At 34.5% G+C, this 21303-nt stretch overlaps 3 protein-coding genes across 3 annotated transcripts; all 3 read right to left on the bottom strand.

Annotated features, from left to right (window-relative positions):
- Nucleotides 1–33: 33 nt before the first annotated feature.
- On the bottom strand, nt 34–12073 carry LOC101241971 (WD repeat-containing protein 81-like). The gene is made up of 21 exons (XM_026835488.1): nt 11154–12073; nt 10874–10928; nt 10566–10668; nt 9414–9581; nt 8584–8766; nt 8093–8309; nt 7710–7787; nt 7147–7295; nt 6619–6906; nt 6033–6225; nt 5594–5801; nt 4801–5004; nt 3704–3820; nt 3391–3506; nt 2875–3059; nt 2190–2321; nt 1809–1869; nt 1268–1408; nt 749–1000; nt 116–260; nt 34–47 (listed from the first exon to the last, which is right to left on the bottom strand). The coding sequence occupies exons 1-21, from the start codon at nt 11997–11999 to the stop codon at nt 34–36; spliced, it is 3855 nt and encodes a 1284-aa protein (XP_026691289.1). The 5' UTR covers nt 12000–12073.
- Nucleotides 12041–13450, bottom strand: LOC100187108 (quinone oxidoreductase PIG3-like). The gene has a single exon (XM_002131649.4). The coding sequence runs from the start codon at nt 13411–13413 to the stop codon at nt 12292–12294; it is 1122 nt and encodes a 373-aa protein (XP_002131685.1). The 5' UTR covers nt 13414–13450; the 3' UTR covers nt 12041–12291.
- Nucleotides 13451–13635: 185 nt separating this feature from the next.
- On the bottom strand, nt 13636–21297 carry LOC100183953 (putative pre-mRNA-splicing factor ATP-dependent RNA helicase PRP1). The gene is made up of 14 exons (XM_026835512.1): nt 21051–21297; nt 20830–20934; nt 20301–20392; nt 19838–19966; nt 19418–19778; nt 18789–18908; nt 18206–18346; nt 18008–18142; nt 17776–17902; nt 16726–16886; nt 16200–16353; nt 15444–15634; nt 14919–15094; nt 13636–14371 (listed from the first exon to the last, which is right to left on the bottom strand). The coding sequence occupies exons 2-14, from the start codon at nt 20845–20847 to the stop codon at nt 13954–13956; spliced, it is 2223 nt and encodes a 740-aa protein (XP_026691313.1). The 5' UTR covers nt 20848–20934; nt 21051–21297; the 3' UTR covers nt 13636–13953.
- Nucleotides 21298–21303: the final 6 nt, after the last annotated feature.

Raw genomic sequence — 21303 nt, 5'->3', positions numbered from 1 at the left:
TGCAGGTGACTCTAGAGATCCCACACCTGGTGTTTAATATCGTTTTCCTGCCAAGTGAGGATAAAATAAGTTATATACATTCATTTATAACCAAAAAAAAAAATGTTACAAATACCCAGCAACTGACCATTTAAATCTTTCCTTTGTACTGTGATACCATCAGTGGAATATTCATTTGGTTCTGTATGTTCATCTAACACAATTCGATTGCCAAACATTGTTATATTAGCTGATGATGACAGTTTACTACTTGAAGAAACCTAAAGAAATAATGAAACCGTAACTTTAATTAATTACAGTCACTCTTAAATAAAACACAGGTTAGATGATAATATGACTTAACACTGACTGGGTAATGACATATGATATGACACGGTTTGAAAAAAGTCGACTGAACTTTTGAACCTGGGTGAGATTGAATGTTTTAGAAATTAAGCTTGAGAGTAAAAATAGGTTTTACTACTTTGTAAGTATCTACAAATGACTAAAGCCAAAGTATACTGCATTTGCCACATTATCATTATTTATTAAGGTATAACTGCATTTTTACAATTTTATAAGAAAAAAATTAAAAATCTGAAAAAAAAACAAAAAAAAACTAAAAATCTGAAAAAAACATAAGGCTATAGCATAAAAGCTTCAAGTCTATGTCGAGTATGTCCTTAAAGCTTCCGCAAAGTTCTGCAACAAGACTACGTCCCTGTTACCCCAAGACTGCCAAAAAAATCTGCAGAGTGCATCAACGTACCTTATTATTGGAGCCACAAGCTTCCTCTAAACCATCTCCATAGTTGCTGCTTAGTTTCCAAATTAATTCATGGTTTGGTTTAAGAATCCCTTCCATATGAATTCCACCCATGAGTCTTGTGAATGGAACATATGCGTGGTATGCGGTTTCAGGGCAAAACGTTTCCGAAATTTCAGCCAAGATTTTTTCCTCTAATTCACGGTTTTGTAAACTGGCTGAGGTTTTTTCTTTAGTAGAACTGGATGTCATGTTCTAAAAAAACACGGATATAATTTGTTTAAACTTAATACTTGACTAATTTGTTTCAATTGGACTTAATAAAAACAAAAAATAAAAATAAAAGAAGTATTTTGCTAAATAATCACTTTTTTTCCTGATAATATACATGTCTAAAAACGCCAGGACAACAATTTTGGTATTATAAACACATAAAAATGCTAGTTTAACACTTTTTCTTGGTAATAAGTAAGAATTTATACAAATATTTTCATGTTGCAAAGTGCTACATTTTCTACCTACCAGACTTTCAGAGCTAGCATGTAAAGAGTTGGGAGATTCAGACAGCCAAGAATCATTCAATCCACTTGTTTTAATCATGGCAGAAATGGAATCACTTGCAGGTTCTAAGCTACTAGGGATGGTGAAAACTAAATCATCAACCTGGAGAAATATATATTGTTGCTGTCATGCAGAATATGATGGTAAAATAATTATTCTGTCAGACTTAGTTTTCAGGCCGGTATGTCCTATTCAAGTCACCTTAATTCCTTAATTGAGTTAAAATGAAAGTTATGGAACAGTAATATATAATTAATATTATAACTATGTAAGACTTAGTTTAGTATTAAAATAACTTATAAAACAATGAGGAATTTATAAAACCTACGGATTTTTTTCTAACTTTTTTTAAAATGTGTTATATTTTAATTAAACAGTCTTTAAAATGAGGTAACTTATAAAACAATGAAGAATTTATAGAATCTCTGGATTTCAAATATATTTAATTTTTTGTTTCTTTTTAAACTTAATCTATTTCATTGAATCATTTATTCAAACAAACCTGGTCATCACAGTAAGTATTGTTTCTACCAAGTCCATTAGAAATTGAAAGTTCATAATTTCTGTAAAATAAATTATTGTTCTATGTGAATAACAAACGAATTTAATGCTTTTTTTCTCACATTAAACAGAATGTTGTTAAAAGTACTCGTAATTTTTGAAAAAACATTATGATTACCCGTATACACAAATTTTGTACAAAATTAATAAATTATTATTCAGTTTCTAAACACACTGTTGTAGAAACATTGTCTTAAATTAAGTATTTAGTTAAAAGAGATAAGATATATTTTTAAGACTAACACAAACGTATTTACTAAATCCAACACATGAAATTCAAACTTAAATAAGAAATATTTTCAAACTAAAATTTTTCATGTACTTGAAAAAAGATTGCAGGATTTCATTGAGGTGTAATCGTGCCATTTCGCGACCAATCCGAACTCCAATCGCCAAGATGAGTTTCACAGTTTTAAGACACAAACGTCTTCGCTGAGGTCCTCCAAGGGGAAAACTGAAGATTCAAATTTGGTAAAAAGATTAAATTGTGTTAAAAATACAAAACAGTGAGAACTGAGCATACTACAGTGTATATGCCATATCTGGCCTGTGAAGCTTTTTATTTATTTTTTTATCGGGTGTGATTAGAAAAGCCGCATTTCATATTTAGATCAGTATTAAAGTAGCATACCAAGGAAAAATGAATTTTTTTATATGGATAGAGATGCCAATATGTGACCTAAAGGTACCATTAAAGTTTCCCAAAATAATACAGCTTCTAAAAACATTGTGTGAAAAAAAAGCTGGTGTAAAACAAATTTGGCTGTTTCGATATTGCATGGGATTTCCCATAAAAAGGAAACTAAACTTTGACTGTTTCTAGTTTCTAAACTACTGAAGAAAAATCAAATATTTTTTTAGATTTGGTATATTAAACTCCTCTTTGAATATAGCTGTGTGCTATTGAAGCACGACAAAATAAATACAGAAATTTAAAAACTAACTAATTTTTATAGGAAAAAAACGCATTAAAGGAAACAATTTTCTGACAAAACCCACATAAGTACCTGCAGTTCTTGGCTGCCAGCATTCCAATAAGTGGAAGAATGATCTCTTTTGACAAGCGACTCAATTGTTCCATTAAGATTTTGTCAGTTAGATATGGCACCAGATGGGTGAGGATGGTTGTCGTGGCTTCTAAAGCCGCGCAGGCACGACCTGTGAACTTGGTGCCACGTATTGCAGAAGACACCTTGTTGAAACATCATACTTACGTCATTACTTATTCATGTTGGTGTTTAAGTTTTGCTATCTTTATGGGGCACAGGCTATATTTATGTATTTGAGTTTTCCTAATAGAGATTTTTAACTTAACGTTTGAAATATTAACTAAGTTTTAGCCAGGTTTAGAAAAGTTAATCTGTAAAATTAACAAAAAGTTTTTAATTAGGTTTAGAAAAGTTCAAAATTGATGTATTACTGGTCAGTATAAATTTGTGGTTTACTAGCAAATGTTATTTTTGTAATATGAAAAGGCAGTTTGGAAAACTTTAAGTTATTTTACCACAGAATACTGAACTCACAGTGTGGGATAAGTATGGTATATACTGCAGTGTGAAGTAAGATGGTCCATACATTGATGCAGAAAATATGAGGCAGTTTATAAGCGGCTGGAATCTCTCTTTGGGGACTTCCCCATCTAAAACAAAAAAGAGGAAATACTATTTTTTGCAAACAATTCTAAATTTTTCAATTAAAAAAAGTATAAAAAATTAGGTGTTCATACAATGCTGACAACTTGATATTTCAGAGTGTATAGGTTCTATAATAAAAACAATATTAGAAGAGTTTAAACTCAATACAGTAATGATGAATTTGTTAAATAGGAATACTTACCAGTGCTGTTATAAAAGCAAGTATTAAGCACACGAAGTACGTGACGTACAACATATTTGGAAGTCAGTGTTGGACCAAACTTCATTATTATCCACTGTAGACTTGAAGTTATGGTTTCTAAAATAAAGTGGTTTAAATTTGATAAACTTTTTCAAGTAGGAGCAGTATGTATAATATGAATAAAAACAACCTGCAAAATACCATGTTAAAATACTGAATACAAATAACATTGGGAAAAATACATGCATACTATGGTCTGTTAGACAAACTAAAATATGTATCCACTGCCCACATACCGGAACATATATATTATTACACCTACAGCTACTGCAATAAAAAAATTATTCCATGTAATAACAATATAGCCACAAAACGCAAGGAAGAAATATTTAAACATGGGATGCCATTCTCGGCTACCGACTAAACTCGCGCCTAAATTTGGTCTTGATTTATAAGTCGCCTGACTAAAATTTAAGTGGGCCAAACTTCTGTAATAAGTAATGTACAGAAACTTAATCGGCAGACTAAATGTGAAAAAACACCATTTAAATTTTAGTCGGTGGACTAAATGTGAAAAAACACCATTTAAATTTTAGTCGGTGGACTAAATGTGAAAAAACACTATTTAAATTTTAGTCGGTGGACTAAATGTAAAAAACCACCAACTAAATTTTAGTTGATCGGTTAAAAAAAACGTGGTAACCAATAGTTACCGTGACCAACTAGTTTAGTCGGTAGCCAAGAATACCACCTTTGCATTCCCAAAATTTGGTTCCAATGTTTAGTAATTATGGACTAAATGTGAAAAAACACCATTTAAATTTTAGTCGGTGGACTAAATGTGAAAAAACACTATTTAAATTTTAGTCGGTGGACTAAATGTAAAAAACCACCAACTAAATTTTAGTTGATCGGTTAAAAAAAACGTGGTAACCAATAGTTACCGCGACCAACTAGTTTAGTCGGTAGCCAAGAATACCACTTTTGCATTCCCAAAATTTGGTTCCAATGTTTAGTAATTAATAAAGTACCCCTACAGAAAATACATAAAGCCAACTCAGGTTTGGCAAATATATTCAACATATACTATACCTTACCTGAATCAAAACTTGATTTTGCGAGTTTTTCAATCATTAAACAAGGGAAGTTGTCCATGAAAACCTGCAACCCAAACCTGTAGTATAACTGAGTGATGAATGGTTTGGTGTAAATCAATGTAGATAACTTGTCCTGGTGGTTGCTGACGGTCTTGTACACATTTACAACCACTGGCAGCAACACTTTGCAACTCTCTTTAGGTCCTGAGAGAACATTTTGTTGAATATAGAATAAATTTGAAGGAGAGTAAAATTATTGGTATTTTTAAAATTTATATTTGTGTTTGCCTTAAAGCTATGTTGAGGTTTTAGGAAAAAGTAATTTAGAGAAAAAAAATGCTTTTAACATTGCACAAATACATTTAGCAAACGCAAATTGCAAAAAGTCCAACTTTACTAATAATCAATAAAAGTACTGGGCAAGGATTTGGCATGTGTGTTATAGTTTCCCCAGGGTAATGGGCTAACAAGATCTAATTCCCCAGTCCCGTAGTATACATTGATAAAGGACCCCACTCCTATGAAATAGACTAAGTTGCCCAACATTGCACAAAATTTTATCGAAGTAAAAACTAAAGCACTGCATCTGCATGGGACATCCCTTAAGAAAAATGTCACCAAAATAATCTTTTTTTATGGGGTTTGTTACAATAAATGCTTCTGCGTTTTTGTTTTTTTTTAAACTTTGGTAGTATCTTTAGATTACATTAAAGTTTTTCTATCCATATACTTTATTTATTTTTGTTAGGTGGTATGCCCTTTCAAATAAACACACCACCTAGCGAGTACATACCTAATTCCTGAGCTATACTGTCAAAAGCCATAATTAAAAAGTTGATGCTGTGGGGTGGGGGTTGTTGTAACAGTTTCAATACATGAGGTAGAAGTATCTCAAGCCCTTCATGACGACCATGCAGTTCATGAAGAAGCTCATTCAGTGAAATATTCACTTCAGGGAAACTTGACTCTAGTAACGGGCTGCTGTAATGGTCTGTAGTAACCTGGAAAAAAACAAGTTTTCCAAAATTAAAAAAAATAATATATTTCGTTCTTAGGAATAGGAAAACAGTATTGTTAATTTAGTAAATAGACGGTCATTTTTGAAACATTTGCATGAGAGTAAGAAATATTGTCAGCTTTTTTACAAAATGCGTAGATCCAAAACTGTTGAAACATTAAATTATTACATAAAATCAAAATAATATTTTTTCATTCTGTATTTTTCTCCTTACCAGTAAATATTCCAGGAATGCATAAAGTTTGTCAAAGTAAACGGGGAAGTGCATGATGTGCATTGATGTATGGAGTAAATGGTCGGGTATGGGGGGAGGGAAACCACGGTTGGTGGTGGATTTAAATAGTCTCTGCTGTTGTTTACAATCAAAACTAGTGCTTGATTCCCACTGCATAAGCTGTGTGCATGTTCTGGTGAGTAATAAACTTTTTAGACTAAAAATCCTATACATAATTAAAATACTCATTTGTTAACAAGCCCATTTTAAAAATGTTTTGCTTTTTTCTACAGTGTACAAGTGTGCGCAAATTACGGAAACAAATAAATTAAATTGAAGACGTTAAGTGCTTGCTTAATTTTAATGTTGTATGTCTAATGTGCAACAATCGAAAATAAGTAAATATTATTGATAAACTTCGCTTTTTTGTTTAGTTACCGATTTTAGTAACAATATTCAGCCTCTTGTGCCAAATCAATGACAGTCGTTATAACACAGGTGTTCTGTTTCATACACCTTGTGCCCGCTTATGAGTTACCAGATGTGTACATTTGTGCCTTATTATTATTAGTGCATTTATACTTACCCTTGAATGCCAGCAGCCAAGTTTTTAAGCATGTAATCCACAGGGTATCTTATACCAGATGGAAGCTCAGCCTTATATGAACTATAGCATGCTGTAGTGACTTCAAATCTCTTAGACAAAGGGAGTCTCTCAACTTTAGCATGTAACTGTGGGGCGAGGTATAACTCTAGTACGAGGCAAATGAACAATAACATGTTTTTATCACTGGTCAGGTCTTCTAGCGAACACATTGTTTTTAAGTCGTTGTCATTTTGCAACACTTCACAAAAAGTAGTGGACAATGACGACCTGGAATAAAATTAAAAAATGGAAAGCAACCTAGAAAATCGAATCTAAAATTATCTACCAACCCCTACAAAGGTATTAATAGAGTTTAAACTGAAATAGTTCTCATTGAAGTTAAAATTACATTTTATTAGGCCATATAATTATATAAGGCCACTTGTGTAACCGCTTAGCTTAGTGTAAAGCAAAATTTAACTTTTATGATTAAAGTTTCCGGCATATAAGTTAAAATGAAAAACTTACTTTTCTGTATCTCTGGACTTAAACAGTAGCAACTTTTCCAGTTGGTCTAACCACTTAAATGGTTCGTAATCAACCGGAAACAATATTTTTGGTGATTTATTTATTTCATCATTTATCATTATATCGTCCCCACTCTTTAATTCGCCAGTCTGTGTGAATATAGGTAGTCATGTGTTGTGGTATATGGCAAATAAACATCTTATGTCAATGGTTTTAATTTTTTTCGGAAACTGCTGTCAAATACTTATTTTCAGTAAGGTTATAGGTATTTTTCTTTTATACTATTAAATATTACATTATGTGTAGAAACACAAGTGGAAACATTTAAATAACTAGAGTCATCAAGTTATAAAGAAACTATTACTCAAACATGCATAATTGTTACCCAAATATTGCTATAAAATGCACAAACAGACAAACAATATGAAATATTTATGCGGCATCTGGATAGCTGAACCCTCCGGTGGACTATTATTTTAAATTTATATCTTCACAAAAACAAGGATAAAAACATAATGTGTCCTAAAGTAAACATGTGTGTCAATCATGTAAATTAATATTACCTCTTGCACAACCAACGCATCCTTTGCAGTTTCTACTCCTGGGCTAAGAAACCCACCGTCTAATTGATCAGAATTTAACTGGAAAAAAGATCAAAATAAAATCAAAGCAAAATCTATTTGCATATTAAACTCATGTAATTTTTAAAATATTAGTGTTAATGCTGCAATTTTTATAAAAAAGTTTCTGAATAAAATCTGGAGAAAAATTCCGAAATAAAAACTGAGAAAAACTTTCAAATAAAATTTGGAGAAAAGTTTTCAAATAAAATTTGGACAAACGTTTTCAATTTAATCTGGACGTTATGTTATGTTTGTATTGAAACAGAAAAAAACATGCTTTATGCAGCAGAAATAATATTATAATATTCAAAATACCAACTCACAATCAAAGCTTCATCCCCACAGCACATTCTTCTTTGTGGATGAGGTGTTGTGAACAACTGTACAATACCTTGTGTGTGGGGGTCAGTATGATGGTCAACCAACTGTCTACACACATTCATTGATTGCTCTGCGTGTTTGCCTGATAGTTTGTAACCAAAAGTTACATCAATCCATTCATTAAGTTTAGCAGAGACTTGTGGGCTCTCAAGCATTTCCCTGTGGGTGGAAACGCTTAATTATTTGAATTGCTTATCAAAAAAAAAAAAAAAAGTAATTGCTTTACAATAAAATAAGGAAAAAAACACCATATAATATTTTGTGCAATTAGAACTGCAGAAAAACTATTTAGGCACCTTTTATGTTACTTTACTTTAGCTGGAACAAATTATTTAAAAAGTAGCAAGTATGTAAACAAGCATTTGTTATTAGCATTTATGATATCTACACAAACTTAAAAAAATGAATATTAATAGTTGAATGATCTTCCTACATGTGCTGGAGGACAAAATCCTCCGGAGATTCGGCCCAATCTGGAAGTCCGAGATTGCTCATGTCTGGATGCACGGAGTAAAAGACAGTAGGATCAGTGAAGAACTCCGGGATGCATTCATCCGGAGACCACTCCTGTATTCTCTGGATGGTTGAGGGATATTCATTTGGTTCCCAATATGATCTAAAAAATTACAAAATAAGTTTGCCTTTTATATAAAGCAGCATTTCTTAAACTGGCGTGAATTTACCCCTGAAGGTAAATTTCTCGTATTTAGAGGGTAAAAAAGCCACCAATCAAAATCCACATCAGGGGGGTCAAAAGTTTTTGCCATTTGTAGTTATTGTAGCTTACTTATTCAAATTAACTGCTAATCCGATTAAACATTAAATATAACTGATGTAATTAGTTGTTTTTGCATTTTAATAAATGATCGCCATATTACATATTGGGGGTAAATCTGATAAGCATCTTTGTTGAAAGTGTTAAGCATAGAAAAAAGTTTAAGAACCACTGAGTTATAAAGACTTCAGGAAATAGGCACAGTAATGCATGTATTGAAGTTTTAGATTTGTAAACTTCCAATAGAGTTGAACAATACTGCTACCTATGACTCATGCCTTTCTGGTCATGTCATGTTTATATGATATGCAGTACAAGAAGGAAACTGTTTACTATTTAGAAACCGTATGCCTCAATATGTCTAAATATTATTAAAACCGTTTTTTTTTTTTTGTAGTAACTATAAAACATGCATATTATCTCTGAAGGTCCCATCCAAAAAAGCAATAAACTATACAAAAACTTAAGTTTTTCATCTATTGACCAACCGCACGTGCTTCTGTAGTACATCTCTTGATATCCTACGAGCCATGTAAACATAGTATGTGATATCTGACAACATATCAGGCACATGGTGAGGAACTTGTGCTCCGTGGCAACTGTTGTCTTCTGCCATCGCGTATTGAAGGTATAACTGGTCATCTCCTTTGTTTAACCTGGATAATATCATGGCATTAATTGAAGCAACTAGTGTAAAATGTGTATGCATAGGGATGCACATTACAGAATAATTAGGTATTCTAGGATATCCTAGAATACTTTAATTCGAATCTAGAATTCCGAATCTAGAATTTCGAATCTTTTTATATTTATAGGAAAAAAAAATTTTACCCACAAAAGTCAGTTTATTGACCCTTTCATAACAGCCTTGTTGGATCTTGAGTTGTAAAATGATCAAAAATTGTACTACTGGGTAGTTTTTGCGTCATGAAACGTATAGCAGGCTATGAAAAGACGTTACGAAACGCTTACTCTCGAAAGTCCTACATTCACAAAAATATTTTTTTTCAAAATTAATAAGTTTCAAAAATTGTTAATACAGTATATGAGATGACGTGTAATGACGTCATTAAACAGAATACCGAATCCCGTAAATAGATTCGAATACAAAAGGATTCGAATCTCATGGATTCGAAATTCTGTAATGTGCATCCCTATGTATGCATTTGTGGTAAAAATGTACACACTGTAAAACATTTTACAGTTTTTTCAAAGTTCCAATTCGAATGTTTCCATAACTAAGCCTAGTTTATAACTTTATATTTTATTCTATTTGGGTGTTCTATTATGGTCCTATAGTGAGGCAAGGCAAGGTCCTGGAATTAAGTTTAAAGTAAGCCCGCCACCTTAGGACCATTACACCTGTAATGACACTGGTGTTTACATTATGCACTAGCAAAGTTTCCTGGATTAGAGTTTTTTGATAAGAGTACATTGCAAAATTCATAATAAACTAAATATATATATATACTGGCGCAGCCAGGGGGGTTAAGGGGGTCGCAACCCCTCCATTCTAAACCAAAAAAAAATAAAAAAAAAATAATTAAAAAATTTTTGGAAATTTTTTTGATTAAAACCCACCCCCTAATTTTTTTCTGGCTGCGCCACTGTATATATATATATATATATTATATATACACCTGTATTTTGATTTTGATAAATCCCTCCATCCCCCGTTAAAAGAAGACAAATCAGAGATCCATGGAAGAATAGGGTGATGATGGGGATCTTTTGATCTTCTTCCTGCATTCAATCAAATTGAAATTAAATAAACGTCCTTAAAAACTAAAATGTTGTTAAAAGGCAGGAAATGCGTTTTCACAGAACAAATGAAGGGATAAGCATTTTTATTGAAAAATGCATTTTTAATTTCAGGTTATTTTTTTAAACATGCAGCATTGCTATGCAATTAAATAAAAAAAAAAAAACATTAGAACACAAATTTTACCTGTGAGTTTGTTAAGGTACATCAGATAGTCGAAGTTGTTTATTTCTCCACAAACCTAAAACAAACGAAACAATTTACATTCTACTAATATTCACAGGATTAACCTTATCAGGACACAAAAGGCAGAATATAGTATGTTTAAATTATGTTCTTTGTAAGGCTATGTGACCAACTTTACCATTGCCTAATTTCAAAAAAAATTGTGGGTAAAAAAATGTATTGATTGCTTTAATTCAAGAAGTTAGCTAAGCACTTTACCAAGTATACTCAGTAAGCTCACCCATTTATCCACAATATCTGCTATGGTTTCATCAAAAGCTTTGTGTGTTACAGTTTCACTTAATTCTGGCTGTTCTGGTGCCTTCACTTGAAGATTTTTAGTTGAGGTTTGAGGTATGAAGTGGCAAATACGTGCTCGTAACCACATGAGTTCATCCAGTGCAATGTCACCCCAAGATAAACCACACAAGTCTAAACTTGGGCAAGTTCGATGCAGAAATTTAAACAGTTGAAGAATTTGGTAGACCAAAAACAAAGGTTTAGAGTTCGACTGACTGAGCATATTTGGACTGTACATGAGTGCATGTCGTACACTGTGGCTAAGAAAAGGTCTAATTATATAGGAGTTCGCACATCCCTTTACAATACCATAGGGCATCAGTAAATTGCTATGAGACAGAACCTGTACAGGGCTTTCACAATGTTCATCATATGCAGATTCTGAGTTGGCAGGAAAATAATTATGAGGGAACCTTTGATGGGATGTTAATAGTTGGTTGTGGTAGTTCTGTTTCGCGATATCACCACACAATTTTCCTAAGCTTTGGTATTTCGATTTGGATAAAGTTAGTTTCAAATGCTTAACCGAATCTAAATCAACAATGGAAATAGAAACTTTAAATGTTCCTTTATCTTCACAACGAGAGGAAAGTCGGAACAACTCCTCCGTCTCCTGCTCCGAGACCAAATCTGAAATAGAAGACTCTGGAACTTGATCCTTATCTTTTATTGCTTCGATCCAATCTGCATCAACAAGAGCAATCGCAGATTTTTCATCCAGAATTTTAAAGTAAGCACGAGGCACTTTTAATTCCTGAGACAATTTATCGATCAGATTTTCCTCCATGTTTCACCACTTTACTTGCCTACTGAGAAGCACCAATGCTAAATATATGAAGTGTTTACCATTTCAAAAATACTAGTTCTATTTGGAAAATTAAGTGTAGGATTTTAGAAAAGCTAAAGAGTAAACTTTATTAGAGTTTAGAACTATGCGACACACAACAAAAGCACAAATTTTAAGTAATGGAGTTGCATCATAAACAAACTAAACACAAAAGTCAAGATTACATGATATACATTTAAAAATTGGATATATATGTAATATATATATATAATTAGTTACATTGAGTAGCAAACTACAATTCACTTTTTTGTGTATTTAAATCCTCTTGTACAGTTATTACAATTTTTCCATTGCTTTTATTTGTAGCCATGTAATCATGTGCATCAATTATGTTATCCAAAGGCAGTATTCTGTCAATTACTGGCTGTAGCACTTTACCAGTGGTACCAGCATTAAAATGAGGCAGAGCGTTATCAGCAAATGCCTTAATCAATGAAGCTTTGTATTCATCACTTCTAGCTTTGAGTGTAGTGCCAAGTATAGAAGCACGCTTCCTGAGAACAGTACCCAGTATAGGACCATTGACATTTGGCCCTCCTAATAACCCATACACCACCCAACGTCCTTCTACAGCAAGACAAGCTGCATTTTGCTCCCAGTATGAACCTCCTACACAATCCAATATGACATTGACTCCTTTCCCATTAGTAGCCCCTAACACAAGGTCTTTAAATTCCGATTTTTTGTAGTTGAAACCATCTATAGCTCCCAGCTTCTTTGCGAAAGCTGTTTTTTCATCTGTTCCCGCTGTGACTATTGCTTTTGCACCAGCAAGTGTAACAAGCTGTACAGCTGCAGTGCCCACACCACTTCCACCACCATGAATCAAAACAGTTTCACCCTTTTGCAGGTTACCAACAAAATGTAACAGTTGATATGCAGTGAGCCATACTTCAGGTATTGCAGCTCCTTTTTCAAAGGTGAATCCCTGTGGAATTGACATAACATGGTCCTGATTTACTGCTGCAAACTCAGAATATCCACCACCCGGCAAAAGAGCCATAACTTTATCTCCAATCTTCCATTTATTCGCTTTTTCTCCAACAGCATCCACAACACCAGAAACTTCAAGGCCTAGATGAGCAGCTTCTTTCATTCCAGGATATTTTCCTTCTCTCAAGAGCAAATCCGCACGGTTCAACGCTGTAGCGTGCACTCGTATCAAAATTTGATTATCGCCGGCCGTCGGTTTCGTTTCGTTTGTAGAAACGTAAAGCTCGCTAGAGCCGCCGAATTTATGCTGTCTGACAGCGCGCATTGTAGTTTGAGAAGCAAAAGACGTGTGAATCTGACAAGCAAGTATTACTCTAACCGAATTCGCCAGTAAAAACTTTTGCACACGATGACTAAGCATAGCACATCTTAACAATCAATCGCATACAACAGTCTTTTCTTCGTCTTAAGTTTATGTTTGTAAATGCTTAACGCTTGACTGAGTACGAACACGCATGACTGGATTGTCACGTGCCACTGGTTCAAAAACACAAATCTGCAAAAATATTTGGGGACTCCTACTCGTTCAATTTTTTCAAACCTTATGTTACTAATATAATGATACCAAGCATATATTATGTTGTAACTTTGAGATAAAATCATTTATTTTACACAGTTTTAGGCTACGATCAACAGAATAGGTGTCAATTAACAATTATCACAGTTCTACAAAGCACAGGATTCGAGCGCATATCTTTTGCGCACAGTAGAGCAAAAAAAATTAAAACTTCACTTGAATTAGTGAAATAAAATAAAGAATTCATATATATTGTTAAAACTCCTTCAGAGACGTAAAAAGGTGTACACTTCTAATAGTTGTTGGTGATTTAATTAATAAAGGACTGATAATATAGTTAGGAAGAAATCAGTAAATAAACAAAGGTAAAATTATTGCATCTTATTATTGCACGTTACATTGAGAGCCTTCTGAAGCATACTCCGAAGTTCGCACGTAAGTTGACGCTTGATTGTAAACGTAAGTTACGTCGCGTACAGCTTGCGTCAAAACGTCAGTGTCATCAGAGAGCGCATCATCGCCCCGTTCGCTACCAGCGTCGTTACTGTCAACGTGAGCTCTGTTAATTTCCAACCCCGTTTTAAGGGCACTTGAAGATTGCACTTGTTGTTTGTGCTTTGCCTTTTTCGCGTCTTGTTTATTTATAGATTTTCGAATTTCGTTGGGTTTAAAGTTGTTCTGTTCTTCGTCTTCAATACCGCCGGCATTACCACGGTACCTCTCAGCTAAATAAAGAAGAGTGTCTTTCGCTTCATTTGTTGGCAAGTTAGTGAGATAGCTATGTGGGACGATTTCTGCAATCCTAAAAAAAAGTCTATTAATAACTTCCTTTATAGATACAAAGATACTTTATAGGAACAAATAAATTACTAACTTGTTATTCCAAGAAGTGCTCGTATGCTTAATTTTGCCTCGTTTACTGCACAGCCATTGCAATGGCTTAAAACGTAATCAAAATCGGAAAATGCAAATTTAACAATATTGGTTTTAAACTGGTGCTGTAACAATAGGCAAGATTTGTGCATCACACAGATAAATGAATGTAACTCGCTTTATCCTCGCGCGGCCGGGAAATGCTGACATTCGTTATAACACGGATTTTCGGTGTTCTGTTTTACCTCGTGCCAGCTTACGAGTTACCAAGCACGTATGTAGCTTTGGGGATTTATTTAATTGTTTTTTTTATCTTTTAAATGACTGTTAATTTGAACAACCCATTAGTGACTACTGGACTGAAACAACTGCTGATGAATATCTTGCCCAAGGTCACATACGCCCACGGTGATGGCAGCAGCGACGAGCCTTTTACAGGTTTATTGCGATTTTTAAAAACCTAGTATTTCGCTTACCATTCGGGATCAACAGGACTGACAGTTGAAAGGTAGCTGTTCTCTGTGAGTTCAAACTTGTTGTAAATCACCCACTCTGGCCTTGAGTTGACCAATCCACAGTCTGGATGAAGTCGTGATATGTGTTTGTCTCGTATTATGTGATAATTCCCGCACCCATCGGTGTCTCTCGCGATCTGGTAAATAATTTATTTGTTATTATAGTACATATTTAGGTAGATATTTGTGGCATTGTGGCATGTAGAATGTAATGCGCTTTTGTTTTGGGTAAACATGTATTCAAACCAAAATTAAAGTTATGTGCTCTAAATTTTTTGTCTTCTCTGTTTTGGTGTCACTATGAAGTTACATTTCCCGTAACTTTACATTGTTTTTAAACTAAAATAGAAAATAAGGCAGCTCAATTATAGATGGATGGAGTTTTGAAAAAAAAAATTTTTTTTGGAAAAAACGCAGTAGTAACAAGACCACTTGATTCGTATACTTTGAACGCAAATATAATAACCCATACAGCTCATAATATACCTGCATGAAGTATCCAGCAAGTAACGCTTTCTTGACACTAGTTTCCATTAACTGTGGTTCGATGACTGGTTCACTAACAGGAAGTTCAAGAATCTCCATCACTTCGAGTATTTCACTTCGTTTCTTGTCCGCCATTTTCAAAGCATCGTAACTCACGTAGTTGGCGTTGCACCAAGACTCAGATCGCTTGTCTTTAACAAACAATGAAACTGTTACCACCTTCTTATCAAACATTTATATTATGTGTTGGTTTATGTACAAAGGATTAAGAAAAAGATTCCAGAGTTTGTAATATACAAGTATGTACTTACACTGAAAAACTATATATAACGGACTGTACAGTATTTTGTGTTTACCTAATAAGTTAATCAGTATTTGGATATTCTGCACTACTAACTAATTAATGCAACGGCAATGTTTGCGAACAACATGTATGCACAAACATATGCTTGGTTATCAATATCGTAAAACGCAAGTGAAGCTTATTTCAACCATATTGGTATATAAGGCGGAGGGAGAAGACGGGACACCTTTAGTACCTATTATTTAATTATCCTAATCATGTTTTTAATCAAATAATAACTGTCTATTAAAGTCGTGAGGATACGGTTTTATATTTTATTAAATGTTCCTTGTTTACTATTAATTTGGACGTAAAAGTAGAATAAAAACGTGTCCCATCTTCCCCCACCCAACTATATTACAGCATGCATGATATGACCGTATAAATTCTTCTATTGCTTAACTTTGACTTACGCCTTGCGAAACGATAGAATATATTGAGGAAAGTGAAATGGTCGCCAGCTTTATGGGTCATGCTTCTTCTGCACACTGCAGCTTTGCTCTCTAAGCCAGGAGGAACTACGAACAAATCTGAACATTTTTGCATTGCGATGATAGTCACAATTTCCTGAAAAAAAAACATCATGAAAGCATTATGAGTTGTCAATTATGAATGGTACTTCAAACAGATGAAACCTACAAATTCAAACACACTGAATTGTGATATATATATGCATATAGTACTATGGGGTAAGATGGGACATCTCGTGATTTAAATAAATACCAACGGTCTTTCGGGGTCGTAAGGATACGGTTTTATAATTCTTTGAAAGTTTTTTGTTTGATTCCAAATGAGACGAGAAAGCAGAATAAAAATGGGTCCCATCTTCCCTATCCTACTATAAGATAAGTATATGAAACCATAGTTTTAAATTTAAATGTTACGTTTAAAACACGGCAGTACATCGGTAAACTAAACATGTCAGCATATTATGTTTACCTGGGTACATCCTTCTCCACAACTTGCGATAACCACCTTGGCCTCCGCAAGTGACAGCGGCATCTCACTCATTACCATTCCTAGATCAGATAGATTCCCATTCTCGTCCAATGCTCCGTGGTAATCCAACTCTTCCAATGCCAACATGTAAGCTTCGGGATCTATACCAATAAACATATGGAATAACGTTTAAATTGATCTATATAGTAGGCTATATATGTGAGGTTAGATGGGACACCTTTAAGACATATTATCCATATCCTGATCGTGTTGTAAGCTAATAAAAACGGCCTATGTGAGTCGCGAGGATTGAATAATTCTTGGAACACCACCGAGAATATGGAATGAAAAGATGTCCCATCTCCTCCTTACTAAATTTGTAATTTATGATTCGTATCCACAGGCTGTGTTTCAGATAAGGTTAAATATATACTGTGGATAAGATAGATACCGCTAGCACATAATATCAACATTTTAGAGTCGTGAGAATTTGGTTATATAATGCTGTAGTTTTTTTCTTATTTACTATCAGATAGAACGGTATAAAACAGAATAAATACATTCATCATCTCATATCATTGTAGGATGGGGAAAGATGTGACACCTTTTCATTATATTTTCTCGTGCAATTTGGTAGTAAACAAAGAACATTTAAAGAATTACAAAACATTGTCCTCGCGACTTTCATAGACCATTGTTATTTGTTTAAAACACGACCAGAATATATTTATATTTTGTGCTAAAAGTGTCCCATCTTCCCCGACCCCACTATATATAGCAGGGTAGGGGAAGATCGGACACTTTTCATTTCATCTGGTTGAAATAAATAAACTTTTAAAGAATTGTAAAACCGTATTTTCAAGACTTCTATATATACTGTTGTAAATTGTTTAAAATCCAATCAGGATATTTGGATATTATATTCCAAAGGTGTCCCATCTGCCCCCATCCTACTATACATATCATTTGCACATTCATCAAGCATATAGAACAGATACGTTTTTATTCCAGGTCGTTTAAGACGTAACGCATGTAACAACAACACTGTACCTGGTGCTTCAAGTAGTTGGCATTGTGTGAGAGATACGTTTAGTCTTTGCAACAATCTTTTCATCAGCAAAACTTCAGTTGTAAGTTCAAATCGTTTGATTTCGGGAATCGACTGTTCTGATGCAGTCTGTAAAACTCGTATATATGTAATAAAAGCGTAATAAACTAAAGTACGTATGTGAATATTTGGTAATAGCAAAGAGATTAAACATTAAAGTAAGTTTGATCCCACCTCTTCAAAATGAACATGGTCGTAAAGTTTGTATAACTTTCCACCTGCCTGGCATCGGTCCATACGTAACGATGCGCTAGCTTGAGAAATGTATTGCTTAATATTGGAGTACGTGCGAAATCGGGTGTTAAAAACCTGAAATACATGCCAAGTGTATTTATAAAATACGGATTGCTTACGCAAGGTGGGAAAACTTACTTTTTCAAACTTCACGCCGGTGTCAATAACTACTGTTATATTTTCCATTGAGAAACACGACTCGGCTATGTCGTCACACACGACAATTCTTCGATTTATAAGATCACCATCTCCGAAGTTTGCTTTCTTGTCATACACTGCCTGTAAAAAGCGTGTATCTGATTATAGCCATATTTTATAATCAAGTCCTACGAAAGACGTAACGTATAATTAGGTACAACTAGTTGTACTCTATGAGATATAGTAGGGTGGGGAAGATAAGACACCTCTTCGTTCCATTTTCACCTTCCATTTGGTGGTAAACAAAGAACATTCAAAGATTTATAAAACCGTATCCTTACAACTCCCATAGACCGTTGTTAATTGTTTAAATTTAAAAAGAAGATCAAGATATTTAGATATTATGTGGTAGATGTGTCTCGTCTTTCCTCACCCTATACACTATATATACATTTCGCGTAAAGCCTTTCATGTTATACTGTTGTAAATACGTTGACATACATTATTCTTACATAAAAACGGAACAACAGTCAAGCAATCGTTCGTATTCAGTCAAACTTCACCACAAGCAACATATTATCACCTGCTGTGCACCGTAAGCAAGACAACGGTGCAAGCGAACTACCGCTGCTTCTCCAGCATCTCCTCGCAGCGTCTTCATCGCTATCTCCCTTGCTATTCTGTCACATGTTTCTTCTACATCCTGCGACATAAAAGTAAACGAACCTTAAAAATAGGGCTAGTTTCACAGCCCAAAATATATAGTACGGTGGGGAAGATGGGACACCTTTTCACTCTATTTCCCTGTCCTATTCAGGTGTAAACAAATACCATTTAAACAATTTTAAAACCCTATCCTCGCGTCTTCCACAGACCGTTGGTAATTGTTTAAAACACGATCAAGATAATATTTGGATGTTATGTGCCAAAGGTAGGTGTCCTATCTCTTCCCTACTATAATTGTAGATATTGTTGCTAATAATCTTTTCTTTGTAACTTTTGTGCATATACTTTTGAGGTGGCTGTACACACTATCCGGAATTCGTCCGTTTTGTCTGTTTTGTCCGGATTTCGCTGCCGCATGCGGAATTGTACACGGGTTTGCATACGACTTCGCATGCGAATTCGCATGCCGGATATGCGTACAGCCATCTTTAGGCGTTTAAAAGCACATTTCAGGTTTAGATGCATTTTTTAACATATATAACTCACCGCAGCAGTTGGTAGCAACACAAGAATATCTCCTTCCAGGTCTTGGTCGGAATGAAGGTTCAAAACAAGCGAAGTGATTTCTTCAATGAGTGTTTGGCCTTGTAGAGGAAGATGTACTATTTCGATCTGATCCGTTCTTTTCTTCTCAGCGACCTCTCTCCTGCTCCTCTCTTTTTCAGATATTTTGCTCTCATCTTTCTCGGAAATTTCGGGATCATCATTTTCATCGGAGGCAGCAGCTTCGTCCAAGAAATGAAGATCAACGATCGGAACACCTTCGAAAAACTCTTCCAGTGTTGGCATCTCTTGAATCAAACTGACCAAGATAACTTTTAGATCTTCCCGCAAGTTTAATATGATCCTGATAAATTTGTAAATATAAGTTAAAATGATAACTGTATACGTAGAAACACTTGTTACTTTAGCAGGGCAAGCAGAATATCAGTGGAGACGGTTCTTTCTTGAATCTCGTCGATGATAACAAAGCTGTATTTCTGCAACAGTGGATCATCTGACATTTCCCGCAACAATATCTCATCCGTTGTAAACCTGATACAATATCGAGTATAACTTTCTGGTATTTTATGTGGCAACCCAGTGGTCACTATGGGTTCTCCAAGCCATACATAAAAAATGAGAAAAAAAACAAAAAATGATCCCCCACAAGGTAACATACATGGCAGCTCGTAAGTTGTGGCACGAGGTGTATGAACACCGGAGTTATCTAACGACTGTCGTTTTCCGGCCAGCACGCGAGGATAAAGTAGGTTACATTTCATTTCATGTTAGTCCTCTTCTTGCCACTAGAACCGATACGGGCAAAATAACAACTAAATTCATTCATTCGAACACAATACTAAATTCAAGACAGCAGTCGACTTACTTTAACACTGTGTCCTCGGAGGCACAGTCTTGTTGGTGAACCTTATAACCGACCTCATTACCAACACTAGTGAAATCCATTTCTTGTGCGACCTGAAACAATATTATTTAAACACACCCATAAATGTGCTAATAATGAATGAAGCAGGTTGATACATATTTTATTAAGATGAAAATATAGTCTGATCGCATACCAAAGTTTTCCGCAACGCATACTATTGTGTGACCATTATTGCTTTAAAAGTTGAAAATGATTTTCTTGTATATACATGGTATACATACTATATCATACAACAGTATATATAGTAATGTGGGGAAAGATGGTACACCTTTTTTTCTATTTTCCAGTTCCATTTGGTAGTAAACAAAGAACATTTAAAGAATTATTAAATCGTATGCTTACGACTTCTATAGGCCGCTGTTAATTGTTTAAAACACGGGCAGGATATTTGGATATCATAGAATAAAGGTGCCCCATATTTACCCACCCTACTATTACAAAGTTTTTAATATACTAGTTTCCCAATCACCTGAACAGCAAGTGACATGGCAGCGGTCGCTACAGGTTGCGTACACACGACTGTACCAAAACTAAAGTCGGTTTCTTTCGCCAGTTGAGTGCACCATTGTGGAATCTGAAAATGGAAAGTAGTTTCTTTATACACTTTTATCGTTTGTTTTGGGTACTGATAAATTTTAAGCCGGAAGTTCTGTTTCATTCGTGTCCGTTTTCACTAAAATACGACTTTACCTGCGTACTTTTACCGCTCCCCGCTTTTCCAGTAACCAATACCACAGAGCTCTCTTCTACTGCAACAACGAAATCCTCTTTCGCTTGCCAGACTGGCAACGTTTTTCGTTCCCTTAATAACTGGTAATAGTTAGTTGAGTAAGGCAAGCCATCAAAAGGATTCAAATCCAAAACGTCATTTTCGTGAGACTGAAACTCTTCGTCATTTAAAAGCACAGGGAAGGAATCCAAATGTTCATCTTCTCCAGATACG

Source organism: Ciona intestinalis, chromosome 8 (genome assembly GCF_000224145.3).
Source record: "Ciona intestinalis chromosome 8, KH, whole genome shotgun sequence".
Classification (NCBI taxonomy): domain Eukaryota; kingdom Metazoa; phylum Chordata; class Ascidiacea; order Phlebobranchia; family Cionidae; genus Ciona; species Ciona intestinalis.
The sequence above is the reverse complement of the archived record's forward strand: the minus strand, read 5'-3'. Positions and strand labels throughout refer to the sequence as shown.